This window comes from Lygodium microphyllum, chromosome 29 (genome assembly GCF_053477565.2).
Source record: "Lygodium microphyllum isolate KBCC chromosome 29, Lygodium_microphyllum_v1.1.10, whole genome shotgun sequence".
Taxonomy (NCBI): Eukaryota; Viridiplantae; Streptophyta; class Polypodiopsida; order Schizaeales; family Lygodiaceae; genus Lygodium; species Lygodium microphyllum.
Genome location: NC_141163.1, coordinates 121371944 through 121388711, shown reverse-complemented (window position 1 = coordinate 121388711; position 16768 = coordinate 121371944). Strand labels below are relative to the sequence as shown.

Below are 16768 nucleotides of genomic sequence, written 5' to 3'. Positions count from 1 at the left end.
CAATTGAATTTGTTAGAGTGACCACCACCACACGAGGGTGTGGACTAGAAAAGTGCATTGCATCACATTGTTTTCATCACAATCACACCCTACCTAAACAATCACGTGAAGTGCACTCAGAAACCAAAAAGCTAGATTTTGCACGGCTCATGAAAAGAAGCACCCCATGAATACTTGAGCGCACTTAAATTTGAAAACTGGTTGAAGTAATAGGGAACTCACATGCAAGATAAGCGGCCTAAATGAACCCACTAATAAGAGAAGACCCTCAAATTTCAAATGCACGGCCAAGGCTACCAAGTATCAAAAGCAAGCCTCTTGGAGGGCGAGGAGACCGACACGATTAGGGACTCAACCTTACTTGAGTTTATCAGCTCGATCAATAACCTAGTGGACCAAGAGACTGACCAGATGTTAGGATCAAGCTCTAATCATGAAAACAACCAGCTTGACTTGGGAGAGTGTCAAGTTGATATCCAGTAGATGATAAATCAATATGGTTTACAAACCAAGATGGAGCATCGTGGTAAGCTGGCCAAGAACATCATAGATGACCTTGAGGAAGAGTGGAGATTGGCCAAGAAGGTACTACATGGCATAACTACTTACAACCAGGAAACAACGAGCTCAAAGGGGCTAAGGTAGGAGATAGAAATGTGAGAGGTCCAATGAGTCTTAGCACTTGCCAATCGGAATAGGAGAGGGCCCAATGTGGAGAGGGAACAAGTGCTAGAAGTTGATCTCACATTGATTGAGCTTCTCACGAAGAGACTTATAGACAACACAGTAGCTGAGCGGAGCGTCCCTAGAAACTTCATTTCTAGAAGGACTAGGAATCACTCCAAGTTCGAGGAGCTAACCAAAGATACCCATAGTTGCTAAGCAACTTGATAAGTACGAGCTCGATAATGACCCATATAGCTTAGAGCAGTTCAAGCAGGTGTGCAAGGTGAATGACCTAAGACACCCTACTCAATGTGCATTATTTTGGTCGCTGTCTCGGAGATAAAGGACGAACGTGGTACACTAGTCTAGATGACATCGAACGCAACAGCTTCAATTAATATCAAGAGTCTGTTCATCAAGAGGTACTTTGAGGTGGGATACTTGGATAACCTTATGGTTCGATTGATGAATGTTAATCAAAAGTACAAGGAGGACATTACAGATTACGTCACCCACATGCGGAGTCTCTTTAAGAGAATCCCAACTGCTGTTGCAGAATGACCTAGTCAGCGAGCGGTCTCCACCATATTCATAAACGGAATTAGGAGTGAAGAGCTCTACAAAGCCTTGGTAGGCAACTCAAACCTGCAAAGGGACATGCTAGCTAGGGTCTTTGAAGAAGCCATACATGTAGATGACCTGCTCAAGGAGAGAAGCTTGAGAACCAAGAGCCAAGATAGTGTAGCCTCTAGAGCCTAAGAGAGAGGGCTACCACCACTAGTGAGTTATCTAGTTAGAGTAACCAAGAGAAAGGGAAGAGTGTTGACCCGAGCCAAGAATTGGTAGACGTAAAGCTAGAGCTGGCCAAGCTCCAAGAAATGATTAGAAGACTTGCGTGACCTTGCATGCAATGTGTCCATTGTGGAGGGAACTCCCTCATTGCAGAGTGCATGGATCTGTGCATGGATCCTAGATCTAGACCTTGTGCCAACTGTGGTAGGTTCGGTCACAATGCTATGCATTGCGGATTACCAAGGCAATTGCCATATCCACAGCCTTACAACCAGCCTTACTACTTGGGGAATAGACCATAGCAATTTGGAAGGGGAGCTCCATTAGCTCTCCCAATGTCTTAATGATGCAAAGCTAGCTGTCCCCAAAATGGACATCAACCCTACAACCATCCCTAGACCACCTAGACCCTTCGTGACCCATCCATTGAGTGATGCTCCAATACATTGCGTAGAGGAGCTAAATGAGGATGAGACATACGTAAATCCTTATGCCTCATATGACAATGAGGGCAATCCCATCTTAATGGGCTTTAGACCAGTACCTGCCAGTGTGATGCCATTGGGATGGGGAAAGGGTAGAGGTCTAGGAGGGCAAAGCCAAGACCCAATCTCATGTTGGACTACCCAAGGCATATATAATCTCGTTGCCCCAAACAAGAATAAGCTAATTGAGAAAAGGCCGACTTGAGATGCCTCAAGTGTGGAATCACTCACTTATATATCGAATATCCCAGGCGAAAACTGTCTACTAGCTTAGCCATCGTACCTTTTGTACTTTTGGGACTGTTTGGAGTTGAAAAACTTGATGGTGGGGCCACTCCCATCTCGTTGAACGTCATGACTAAAGCATAAATGAAGCAGGTCGGCATTTCATTGTCAGTAATAGCCAAACCCAAGAAAACTTATAAGTCTTTATCTTCACGCAACAAAGATGAATTTTTTGTTTATAGGGTCCCTAGTAACCTAGAAGCAGTCTTGATAGGAAACGAGACTCGCCGAATGAAGTAAAAGAGGGCAAACATCAAAGTGACACTAAAAACGGATAGTGTGACCACACTAACGAGAGGGAAGCAAGTGGCGGATATAGAGGCTGAAACTTCAACACCTAAAACCACAGAGAAGGGAAGTGCTAAGGTTTGGGGAATATCCTGATCCAAAGTGCCAATTAGAAATAGTTGACAAGGCTAAGGAGTGGGTGAGAGAAACCCAAGAGCATATAAAGGATGCTGAGCCCATCCTAGAAGACTAGATCAATGAGTTCTCCATTGTAAGCATGTCGGTCTCATGGACATGCATAAACTCAAAAGATGCATCCACGCCTCACGTAGAACCACAAAGACAAGGCTTAGACGCCATTGGTAGGCAAGCTCCTGAAGATTAGTGGCAAAAGAGTGTAGGGCAAGACAAAAGGCAAGCAACTAATGGCCTACTTACGAAATTGCTATTGGCTCGTGTAACATTGTCAATGGGGGATTTGCTTAGGCAAAGCCCTTCATTATGGCGAGAATTTAAGCAATGGGTAGAGGGATCTAATGAGCTAGGAGTAGTTAAGTTGCACGAGAATGACATAGCCATGCAAATACCGAGCCTCACATTGAACTCAATGCCTAAGTCACATGTGAATGCTTTCTAGGAAGACATGGAGATGCATGCAGTCCTTCCAGTGGTAGCACTTGGAGATGTCATGAGAAAGGAGGTTGTAGACACGGGAGCAGGAGAGCCACTGTACTTAGCCATGTAGTTGGTAACCCACCGGTGGAGATCGCAAGGTCTAATGTCATGCTAGCTAATGGAATGAAAGTCAAGCCATTTGGAGTATTGAAGAATTGACCCTTGAAGATAGCAAGTGCCCAATTCTCAGTGAACTTTATCATTATGAAGGGAGTATATTACGATATCTTTCTAGGCAAACCATGGCTGAGGAACGCATGGGCAATCGAAGACTTGGGTTACTGCCTCATATTCCTAGGTAACAGATCGAAGGCAGTAAGAGTTGAGATGGATACTTAGAAGACTATGTGGGTCGACTTAGATGCCATCTCCTCTATCTGGAAACGAGACACCCAAGCCAAGAATTCATGCGGTAGGGCCAAAAATGCTTCAAAAAAGGCACTTGTAAGAAAATGATTAAGTTGCTAATTAGTTGAGATTTTGGAAGAATGAAAATACCAAAATTGGTTGCTCAGATGTGATTAATGAGAGAATATTGAATTCATTAAAGAGCTTATCCATTAATTGTCCCTCATCTTTCATTTATGTTAGGGTCACCTTTTCGACTGTTTTTTGTCTTGGAACTTGGGAGAATTTGTATTTTCGAGAAATGTCACATCTATATTACAGTTTGTCTACTCTCGTGTCTTCTTTTCACATGCTCTTTCTCCATTCTCTTTCGCCATTCTCTTCTTTGTGCTCACTTTCTTATCATTGTGATCATTGATCTACTAAAATGTTTAGCAATACCTCTGCAACTAATACAGATGCAAGCACATGCAAGTACAAACTTACCATCCAACTAGATCCAATTTATTCATCTTGGAGAAGTGTACATAGTCGAGTACTAACAGATGAGATGGATGCCAACAAATTGCAAACTTAAGGAAAAAAACATATAGATTTTTGGGTGGATGGAAATATTTATCCCAAGGATCCTTCAACAGGTAAACCTCCTAATTTTTTAAATATTCACGGCTACGTGAGATATGTTAGGGAATGTTATAATGGGATACTTGGCTATTGTAAAAGGTTATACTCTACATCTTACATATACATGGCTCAGATGAATGAAATGAGAAAAGTATTATTTATTGCACAAACAAGCATTTCTAAGCTTACAAATAAGATTGACGTTCTGAAAATTGCTAATAAGTCATTTCAAGACAAGCTAGTACACTTAAAGAAAACTCCAATAAGATTTAGAGAGAGAAAGAGACCATTAAAAAATATAACTAGCTTGTGTGAGAGTAAAGAAAAGAAGATTGAATCTTGCAAAGAAATATGTCTCTAACATGTCAGGTATTAATATTCGAGAGAGTGAGGAGAGAATCAATCTTTTAAAAGAGACCATGAATAAGAATTATAGTTTGAGGATTCTTAGGTCACCTTAGAATATGGATTTGAGAGGCCCAACTCTCAAAGAATTGGTCAAGGACTTAAACGACACAGTAAAACCAAACGAAATTGTAGAGACATGTGATACTGTGGGCATTAGTTGAAAAGGTTATCGGGCTATCTCAAGATTATGGTTTAAAAATTCGGGTAAATGCAAAATATCCTTGTATTTATTGCATGGAAAGTGTTGGGTCTAAATATTGGAGCAACTTGCACCCTGTAAGAAGAGCCCCAACTAGAGACTCTATAGATCTAAGTTTAAAAAAAAACAAGGAAGATATACAAGATCCAATTCTTTCAATTCCTCTTACAAATGTTGATATATGTACTTTGCATGCAGAGATTAGAATTATTGATAAACTTCTCAGGTTGCATCTTGACTATGCATACTCAATTAAGCCTTTGTCTTTATCGGATGAGTATTGACAAATGTGAGGCATTACTCTCCAAAATGGGTTTTCATGGAGGTCAAGTTCACTAAAGAAAAGATCCAACACTTTCAAGGAAAACAAGAGATGTCTTGGCTAATGTCTCAATGGGAGGCTCAAAAACTAGACATTTCTTAGGAAACCATACAAGAAAACATGTGAGCATTACTTTGGAGCATTGGAGAGAGCTATGTGGGATAACGACAAATGTTACAAGCATACCACGACTTGCATTTCTAAGGATGGAGGTTTGGAGACACATTGATGTCTTCCTAAAGCTCCCCAAGTAACAAACGAAATCCTACACATATCCAAAAGAGTTCAAATGTTTGATTACAAATCTTATTTAAGAAATAAAGGAGGCATGAGGAGAAAAAAATCTCACATTTTATTTGGTAAGAGAATATTTAATCCAAGCTTTCTTTGATAAAATTTCCATTGGCATAAAATGATCGTTACTCTTATGAATTTGCAGCATATCCTTCATATTCATGGGCCTTACTTTGTGGAGGAGCAAGGCCCCCTGGCAATTTATAGCGGCCAAGGCATGGAAAAATCTCACTATCAAGCACGCACAAGTTTTTTTTCGAAGCACGAGACATGGAGGAGGAGCTACAGAAGCAATACTCTTGAGGAGCTATTCAATTGGTTTTTTCGACGATAGCTTCAAAGAATGAATACTTTAACTTGAGATTTCATAGTATTTTTCAAGAAAGAAAAGCACAAAGCTAGCTCTCAGGAGCTTTTACATCATCCTCCCCCTTCGGGATATTTCCTCTATAATGCAGAAATTTTCTTCTCTTTTAGCTAACTATTGATTTTATATCAGTTCGGTTTGCTATGAGAGGGCTAGAAAGTATCCTGCTCTAGAAGTAGAGAAACCAGGACTATAACCAAAAATCCTAATCGCCACAGTCTTGTATGCATTGTGTGCATTGTATTGTAACCTAGAGAAACTAAGTAGCCTTGTAAGTGCCTCGATACATAGTATAGGCCATGTTGCTTCCTCTGAGAAGATGTTATGAAATACCAAGAAAACATGTGGGTCAATCCTTGCTAAGTAATGGCCAAGTGTAATATCTTTCAGTGAACTAATACCAACTCTTGTCCCTTTACCCCATCCCAAGAAGTTATTGAAATCTTGAATCTCCAACTGTAAAAAAAGATAAATTTCAAATGAATGTTGAAATCAAACATATTAATGCATATCTTACACAATTCGAGATAATAGTACCAATTTATTTTCATCATTCTCTAGCTTAGTTGGATTCCATATGTTAATTGATGATTGTGCCTGATTGGTATCTTCCAATTCTTTAACATATTGCGACTCTTCTCTTCCAAAATGAGAAATTCCAAGTCGGTCTCGAAGGTCGTGAAACTCCTCTTCAATAATCCCATACTCTTTCTCAGCATTCTTTGCCTTATAAAAACAAAGAGAAAGGGCATCCTGTGCTTCAATAAACTTTTCGTCCATTATTTTGGTGTCAAGTTTAAGTAACTCTTCTTTTGATTCATTTTTTATGTCAACAATGTCATTTGCAGTATCAGAAGCCTCTACAATGATTGGTAAACAATAATCCTTCCTAAGATTGAAAAGCCTTTGGATGTTTGCTAGCAGTATGTATTCCTTGTCCTTAATAAGGAAAGTTGGAAGTGAAACAAAAGTATAAAAAGAAGAGTCACATACAAGATCTGCATTTGCATGGTTTTCTTTAATAATGGTCTTAGCTTCAAATTGGGCAACATCTAGTTTGCCAACAATATATGCTTCTTGCTCAGGGTCCAAACATTCCTCTGCATCCTTGTCATTTGCTACCTCATCCAAAAGGTAGAAGCTCGAACATTTTAGACCCTCTAATTGTTGTTCATCAAATTTAACAGGATATTTAACAAGAGTATATGCAATGAATGCAATTGTTTTTGACATTAGGCTGCATTTTCTAGAATGAGCAAAACAAAGAAAATATGACGTACAAAACCTATCAAGAGAATGATATGTACACTTTTTTGAAAATAAAGCCTTCTTTGAAGGTGAGCTCCCAATAGGTATGTGAACATATTCCTTTGCATCCTTTTCAACTACCGAAAATGCAAGACTTTCAAACTCAGCAAACTCCTCCAGGAAAAACTTCTTGCATGAGTTCAATACATGGTCAATATCCCAGTCAAGGTTGAAAATATCCTTTACACTTCCGCAATAAGATAACTCCATGCCATTTTGAAGAAGAAAGTCTAGGAGCCTTTCAGATGGAGAAACCTCTGTGATCTGAGACAATCCAGAAACCCTCAATGGTGACTTGCCTTTAACTGGAGACTTCCTAGTCATTCCCACACTTGCTACTTAACAAGGGGAGGAAGTTGTAGGAAATTTCAGGGAAGAAGGCAACACAATCAGAAGCCCTTGACCCTAATGATAATCTTCTTCTTTTCTTATTAGGGGTGACCTACTCTTGGGAGCCTGCAACATCCTTAGGTTTAGACATGAGTGAAAGCACAATATATTGCGAAAGTGTGTGCCCGACTTCACAAACAATGCCTCCTCACTTCGTATTTTGGGGATCTATGATACCGCACGAAAGTGCGTAAGCAACCTCAAGAACAATGCCTCCTCGCTTCGTAACAAGGCCTGCATGAAATTGCGCAAATTGACATATGAAAAACTAAAAGTGGACCTCAACTCTAGCTAGGCTTAAAGATTTGCCAAAGAAATCATAAATGTCTAATTACTTATATATATAGACAAGGACAACTATTTGCCACATGGAAAGCCACGTGGATGGCCCACACAAACCCTAGCCAATAAAATAGTGCCACGTCGCCTATCCCACAAGTATAAAAGATTGATGCCAACTTATGTAGCTCACTTTTCGAATCCACGAGTGCGAAAGACAATACCTTCTAAGTGACGTTCGATCTGCACATACGATGCAAATACACAACGTCGAGTTCAATGCTTGTTGCATCGCCACATATCGGTAATTTCAACGAGCCTCAAGTGGGCAACAGATATGGAGCAAGTATGTTAATTTTAACCTGCACTTCACTGCATTCGCCACGTATCGGTCATCCACAAATACGGCACGAGTAGGTTAATTTTGAATTTGTGCTTCACTCCTTTCACTTTATATCGGTCATCCGCAATTACGGTGTGAGTATGCTAGCTTGCGCTTCAGTCTTGTCACGTCGTATTTGTTGTTTCTAATTGGGGTTTAAGGTTTTTTATTTGCTTAAGGTTTCTTATTAATGGTTTTAGTTTCTAATTTGTGTTTAAGGTTTTAAAATGTTCTAACTTGTCTCATTTTCCAGCAGGTCATGGCTAGGACAAAGCAAACTGCAATGAAGGTGTATATAGACAACAAAGATAGTGAGGAAGAGACAAGGCCATCAATGGTTCCTCAATCTTTCCCTCTTGAGATCCCTCTGACCCCTAGTTGCCCTCAATTTCCTACCATGCAATCTAAGCAATCTAGTGCTGCAGAGATAGTGTCTTCTCATGCCCATAGTAAGCTTCATCATGTATAGTCCTCCCCTATAACTATCAACTTCCAAGTCCAAGAGAAAGAGAAAGTCTAGATTTTATTATGCTCAAAAATGTTTTAGTGAGATAAGGAAGGCACAAAGAGCTACACATGTGATTCCAAAGACAACATTTATCAAAGTTGTCAAAGATATTTCTTGTAGATTATCAAGGGTGTCCACTGAAGTTGGCATGTTAAAAAAATGGTAGCTTGCAGCCATTATTTACCTTCAAGAGTGTTGAAGACTTTGTTATTGATTTTATGAACGATGCTTACATTGCTGCTACCCACGCTCATAGAGTGACTTTGATGAACAAAGTCTTTAGTATGGTAAGCAGAATTAGGTATAGGTTTGACAAGGTATTGAGGCCCTTGCCCACTACTGATAAAAAAGCATTTGAGATCCTTAACGTTCCTTCAAAATTATCTAGGAGAGCGAAATGGCTAGTGATCGAGGAGGTGACACTTTAATACCCTACAAAGACCACCTCCCCAATAAGTGTCTACCCAACAAGAATGACCACAATAGATTATAGAGATTATAGAGTCAGAGGATGAAGTTTGCAAGAGGAAAATCATTGTCCTTGGTCTTGTCAATCTGAAGAGAATGGGGGAGGTATACGCGCAATTGGTTGTGAATGTCTCTTGCACTTTTTCAGAAGAGGATTATCTTAGTATTTTCCTTGAGGAAAAATCCATGCTTGTTAAGAAAGATATTCAATTGTCAGATTATGTAGTCTTTTGTTGCATAAGGTAATGCATTTTGACTCAAAATTTTTACTTTATGGAATGATAGTGTTGTTCATTGCAACTGGCATTCCTTTGTTTTTGCTATTGGTTTTAGGGCGTTGATTGCTTCTCTCAGCCAAGAAATCTCTAAAACTATATTTATCGTTGATCCACAGTTATCAATGGAATTGTTTTCAAGATCTCGTTCAAACATAGAAATATTTTTCAAAACGTTCAATTCAATCACAAACTACCTTTTTTTTTTTTCTTATGTCGAAAAGTATGCAATTTTGCAAAGGGCTTACTGTATACTTCTTTATAGTATGCATTTCTTACTAATATTTTACTTTGCAGAGGACATTGGAGCTTAATATATATTGATATTCTCACTAGATAAATTATCCTTATGAACTCTCTCATTGGTATCCACGGTCAAGCCAAAATGTGTGTTGAATATAATAATCCTCACTTTTTGGTTTATTATTTATTTTATTTGATTGCTTTTTTTATTAACACGCTTCCATTTATAGTGCTGGCAGGTTGGTGGTTACCTTTTTGGACACCATATATGAGGATATTGGTGATCCTCAAAAACCATATAGCTTTCTCTTACAAGAAGTGCCCTTGCAAAATGATGTGCATTCTTGTGGATGGAGAGTGATTTCAAATGTTTGTAGGACAATAGGTTCAAAGATTCTCAAGATAGATGGGTGTTAATGTAGATATCTTTCAAATTATTTTTTGAGCAACATGTATTTGAGTTTTCATAACAATTGCTGCATTATCATCAAATTTTATAATCATTCCATTTTTTTCATTTTAACTCCCTACAAGTACGAACTATCATTGCCCTAACAACTTCTGCTTTTTAAGATACATATTGGGTACAATTTCCAACTTATTACAATTTTCCTCGCAGTGCCAAGATTACCCTGATTCATACACATGGTGGATAAGAGAGAGATGTATTGAGTTGATTTTAGACAGGGCAATCATGCCAGTCGAACCCGACTCTCCTCCACCTAAATCCTTAACTAAGAGTAATAGTAAGGCAAAAGGCAAGTCATTTGGAAAGACAAGAAATGTGAGCTCCAAAAAGATAGAAATGCCAACACTTTCTCATCCATCTTCTCATCAATCCCCTGACGAGAAGCCGCTCCCTATCCAAGTAAAATTCTTCAATCAACCAAAGAAAAAAGCCACTGTAAGGAGATTAGATATCTTTTCAGAAAGCGATGAAGAAGTTACAAGGCTAAAAGAAGACAAATAGATGAAAATGAAGCAAGATCCTTGTATATTTACACTTCAATTTTGTAATTCTTCATTCAATAAAAAGCTTTTTGTCAAATGTAAATGTCATCAATATTTTGATATTTATGGTTCGAAGCTTACAATTGTGGGAGACAAGTAACTCATACGAGATAAAGAGTGTTCAACTATTTTCCCAACTATTTTACTGTTTACTTTAAACTTATATTTTGGGGATGTACAGTCTAACATCTTCAAGGTATCCCTTACATCTTTAAGATTCCAATTGGAAGTGATATTTACCTTCTTTTCTATAACTTGCACCTTAAGTTTAAAGGGCGTGCAATCTGTATTAGAATCCAAGGGAATCTAGATGCCTAGTTTAAGTTTGTATCTCTTATAATCAAAGCCCAAAGCAAGAGTTTGTTGTGCTATATTATAACACAAAGACAAAGATTGGGGGCATACAATATACCTCATGGTGTCGCCCTTATGGTCAACCTATCTAGATTTCCAAAGCCTTCCTATAATGTTATCTAGTTCTGCTTCTGCAAAATTTCTACTTAGCCAAGATACTTTTGTTCTCTGTAAGTTTGCTATTTTGAAGCAACCCACAAAGATATGTAAGAGGATAAACCATGACAAACGTATTCTTCTTGAGATCCTTCCAATTGTCATGGACTTTTGAATATCTTGACATATTTTGAATTTAAAACTATGCATCATTGCCTTATCATCAGGAACCTCCCAAAATAGAGATGAGAGACTTGGCAATGGAAAATCCTCAATATGTTCATTTGTACCCTCTTTAGAAGAAACCACATATTGTGCATAATATATAAAGATTATTCTCTCACTAAAAGAACCGACGGTCTCATCAGCATATATAATGTCTGCAAATGCCTTATGAATCGCATTGAAAGTTCCACTCAAACTCTCCACGGGTTGCTATTCAGTACTTGATGGAAATATATCTACAACCAAGAATTCAATATTAATACTTACTTAAATGGAAAAAAAAATCACATATGCCATCAACTTAAGACTTACAATGTGTCTGCTAGCAAAAATGTTCATTAGGAGACAAGTACATATCCTTGGCCATGTAAACATGTTGCACTTTGACTAACCACCCTTCATGTGTAATTTTGAAAGCAATGATACGCCCTTTTCAGTGATGTTTTATATCCTTTCTTTTTCTTCTTTTCACCTTGTGAGAGCCTTTGCAAGAGGGAAACATGGTAACCCAATCGTTTATGCAAAAGGTTTTGGGCTCCCAATTTCCGTCTACTCCTTGGCTATAGAAAGTGTAGGAGTTTATTAAATGAGAAGGGTGACTTTTGGATGCCATACTTAGATCAAATTCACAGAGAAAAGCACTCACTAAGAAAGACAAATGAGCAAAGAAAGAAGCTCATCGTAAAAGATAAATGAACTAAAAAGACTAATGAAAATATATTGGGGGTGCTAAAAGATCCTGACTTTCAAAAAAGTCATTATTAACATCACAACATCTTTATCATAACCGATTTTGTCAAATTTTATAAGTAAATAAGGAATTCGGGACTACCAAAACATGTCACGCTTTGGATATTTTGGCTAAAGAGAGGATAGAATCATGAAGTGGACTCTGCTATCTCCAAAAAGGAGGAGACAAGAATACCATATTCTTGCACACGTGGCAAACTCTCTTTGGCCCTTTCCTTAATCCCATGATTAACAAAAGTGCATTTTTGAAGCATTTTTGGCCCTAATGAGTACATTCCCTACCCCAAAGACGAGCAGGATTGGATGCACATGCTAGCCACAATCGACGTGCTATTTTTGGATAAGGAAGAATATTATAAACAAGCTGCAAGGATAGCTGGTGACTCTCATAAAGCCACCATACCTTAGATTCCAAGGGGTAAGACCCTACCATCAATGTCACTCTGTATGATGGCCAAAAACCCTAGCAGGCAACAAATGCCCACTCCTTTCCATGTCTTGTTTAACATACTTGAACTCTAGGGGATTCTTGAGTATCTAACAAGGGAGTTAGCTGGTCACCTAACTGCTAACCTTAAGCCGCTCCAAGATCTTATGGATGAACCAAGATGGAGATGAACCAAAGTGCACAATTAAACCTTATGTACAATTGGGCACTGATCACGGATTAAAAGAGAATCGAGAATAGAAACCTAGATGACGGCAAGTAGTCAGATGGCAGCAACTTAGATGACGAGTATGAGGACTACTATTCCTCAAATGAAAGCAATAAAGAAGAGCCTGAGACTCCTGAGACAATAGAGTACGGCACTGACGACCCAATGAATAAAAAATTAAGACCAAAATTCGAGCCATGGAGAGCCAACACATTCAAAATTGAAAGAGGAATCTTCAGAACCGAATGCAATCGCACTTGGCCGGATCACTTAGGTGTAATCGACTATGAGCAAGCAAGGCTAGTCTAGCCAAGTGTCACGTCTCTCCTTAGGATGGATTCGATCTCAAAGTTGCAACCACCAAGGGAAACTCCATCCTCTAGCAAGGATTGAGTTCAACTCAGAATCAAAAGTAAGCTCTAAGATCAATCCAAAGATACCCTGATCGCCTAAAACTAGATGCACCAAAGGGGACATGTGGGTCCACCTAAGGTGTAGCCAATTGAAGGAGAAAAAGAGAGGTCAACCAAAAAGGTAAAAATTCAAAGAGCAAAAGAAACCCCAAGACCTACTAAAGCACTTCACTAAACTCAAGAAAGGGGATAGAGTAGTGATCTTGTTGGGCGCAAAGAGACAAGGATAGACAAGTGAACCAATAGAAGAACCTACCAAAGTCAAGGAAGTTGACTTAGCAGGGGAAGGGAAGAGGCCTTGACCCGCTATAGCTAATGACCTGATTGAGCAAGAAGAGGCTGATCTTATTGCTCTCTTTTGTGAGAATACATAGATGTGTTTGCTTGGAACTCAAAAGAGTCGATCCAAGGGTCGTGACACATAACATCCTAATTACCCTTGATACAAGACTAGTAAAAAAACGACCTTACCCAATGAATCCAAAGCATGCTCAATCCGAGTGTGCATGAACTACAAGAAAGTCAATGCCACGACTAAGAGAGATAATCATTGTTGAGATTCAAGATCATGAACCTTTGGTTTGGTTTGGTTATCTTAGTTGAATAAGGTTTGGGTCACACTAACTTAACCACGGTTACATCTAGGTCACTTTACTTGTGTATGGTTGGTTGTATGTACATAGTTAGTGGGTGGAAGATAATGGAAGTTAGATAAGCAGCATGGCTGCTCTCCTTCTTGCCTGACCTTTGTCCCTCTATCTCTCTCTCTCTCTCTCTCTCTCTCTCTATTTTGTTACATGGTATCAGAGCTCTCAAGCTATCATACCATCCCATATGTTTGTTCATAGTAATTCCTCCAATAGGAACACAGAGTCTTCTGCCCACCCACATCCCAAATATTGAGGTATATTGCATTGTTTTGATATTGAAGCCAAGAGTGGGACGATTGATGCTGCTTGTATCCTCGCCATTGATCCATTTGACAATAGTGGTATTCCCAGCATTATCAAGGCCCACCATTAGGATCCGCATTTCCTTCTCCTCACAGATTCAAAAGATTGAATCATTTGAATTTGATAATGTCAGGGTTCTACAACTGAGTCCAATAGGCTAAGCATGAGTGTAGCCTGGTTATGGCAGCCTATTTTTGTGTGTGTGCGTGTAGACTATGGCGCCCTCTTTTGATGAAGATGAAAAACGAAGACGAAGACAAGCTTGAAGGATTATTCCTGGTGTTTTGTTCTGTCACCACACATAAAGTCCCTACATCCACTATCGTTTTTTCTTCAACATGTGTTTCGACATCAATTCCAACATTCAGAAGGGATGATGATGCTATTGTACAAACGGAATTGCCTAGAGTTATTTGCCTGGTGCTAATAATCATTATGGGATCGCACCTGCATTAAAAGCTGTAGCTTCCTCTGAGAACCTATTTGCAAGCGGCCCTAACTTCACAAACCTCCTTGATGTCGCAAGAGGTCAGAAATGAGCAGCTAATGGAGTTCCTAGATGTTAGAAGATGCGGATCTAGAGCATGACACAATCTATGGTGGATAGAAGATGAAGACCAAACTCATAATGACATGGACAAGTAGAGACAAACTGTTACACAAGTGAATTAGGTTCCAAGATGGAAGCTTGGATTCATAAACACAATCTTGTGTAGGATCGACAATGACAAGACACTTAACTGAAAGTACAAAGCATCATGACATTGTATTCATTCCATATAAAAGTGATAGTCTACTACAATGCTTTATAGAATTTGGGTTGTTCCACTCTCCTCACTATGCATATGGGATTCAGAACAACTCATTCTAGAGCATACATCATTTGTCTATTTCTCAACACTGGAAAGGTCAGTGGCTCCAATGCAAGCCAGCCGTGAGGATGCAGCCATTGAAGGACAAGTCACTTAGTAGCAGTATGTGTCCTTTTCTGATATGGTGAGGCACTAGATCTAAACTCATCAAATGTATGCTAAATTTGCTGCAAAATAAAGTAAAAATTTGCTGGCTGTTGTTGGAGCTATCTGAGCTATGTATGTCTCATACACATACTTGGGAACAAAGCACATGTATTGGCTGAGAATGCAATAGTGTTTATTGCTGCAAGTTTTCAGTAAAAATTGGTTGCACTGCAGGTCATTAAAGTGCATTGCCTGCTGCTGGCATTTTGGGGTAAATAACCAAAATTTGCTTGGGACTTGTTGATGAAGAATTATGGCCATGTCTCTCATGCAAGAAAGACACAATTGAAGCAAAAATTTAGCCACATATCTAGGAATGGAAGGTCTATTGAAGACTATGTGAGTGATATTAGAACTATTGCAGAGCAACTAGGACCAATTGGAGCTGAAGTTGAGGATGATGATTTGGTGGCCACTACCCTCCATGGTCTTGCAGAATGCTTAGGAGCAACCTAACTTTGATGAACTTTTGGCACTTCTTTTTCATGAAGAAGTGAAGCCTGGACTCAATACAAGTTCCAGTGGGTCTAAGAAAAACAGGGACAATGTCTTCTACTCAAATCAAAGGGGTAGAGGTGGAAGAGGAAGGCCAAAATTTAGAGGAAGAGGGGTTGGAAATGCATATGCAGCATATGGATAGCAAGGTAGTGGATGACAAAATAGGCATCCTCAAGCAAATAGAGGTGCCTCTAATGCTCATGGAAGAGGGGATTACTCATCTAGAGGAAGAGGTACTTGGTAGCAGCCCCAAATGAGCCATGGACAACAATCAAATGTAGATAAGGATTGTCATTATTGTGGAAAATATGGGCATGTAGCTAAAGATTGCTACAAGAAGCAGAACTATTAGAGAGCAAGAGGAAGGAGACAATGGTAATTATGCCTCTTCTAGTGGTATGCAGGTTGTTTGCTATGCAATATGTGAAGAAGGGGTTGCCTACACAAGGTAAAGCAAACGATGTATGGTACATAGGGTAAGAGGCATCTAACCACATGAATTCTCATGGAGAGTGGTTTGACACATTGGTAGAAGGTGCTCATGGATATGTTTGCACAGGGGGTGATACACAACATGGCATTAAGCATACAGGTACTGTTCCCTTGATGATACATGGTGACAAGAAAAAGAGTCTATATGATGTGTTACATCTACCATTCTCTATTACTAAAAACTTGCTTTCTTAGGGACAAATGGCTAAACAGAATCTACAAGTTAGATTCAATAAAGATGGATGCTACATTGAAGAGTATAGTCAAGGATGTAGACTCATTGTTAAAGGCAAAGAAATGGCAAGATATTTACATTGGATACAAAAATTCCAACCTTGAATGCTGCTATGTATTCACATGACAATGTTGCAATAAGGGACATTGAGATATGGCATAAAAGGATTGGTCATGTAAATGTTCAAAAGCTGAAAAATATGTAGCATAAGCAAGTTGTACTTGGACTCCCTAAGTTCAAGCATGTGGAATTGGGACGTGTATGTCAATCATGTCAATTTGGGAAGAAATCAAGGCTTCCATTTATGAGGCATGTAAGCACCACTACTAGAGCATTACAGATTGTACATTTTGATGTATGGGGACCCTCACAAAATACATCTTTTGGGGGATCACGATGCTATGTGTCATTCATAGATTACTATAGTAGGTACACATGGTTGCATGTGCTGAAGCACAAGAGTGGTGTCATGGATGCTTTTCAAGAATTCAAGAGACATGTGGAGAAAGAATTGGCTTGT

At 39.1% G+C, this 16768-nt stretch overlaps 1 protein-coding gene across 1 annotated transcript in view; it reads right to left on the bottom strand.

Moving 5' to 3' along the window:
* Positions 1–10365: 10365 nt before the first annotated feature.
* The window catches only part of LOC148011092 (tropinone reductase homolog At5g06060-like), a 30093-nt gene continuing 23690 nt past the window's right edge, over positions 10366–16768 (bottom strand). The window contains exon 5 of the mRNA XM_087671527.1: positions 10366–10422. Coding sequence (XP_087527653.1) covers positions 10381–10422 — 42 coding nt within the window. The 3' untranslated portion in view covers positions 10366–10380. The remainder of the gene's footprint in view (positions 10423–16768) is intronic.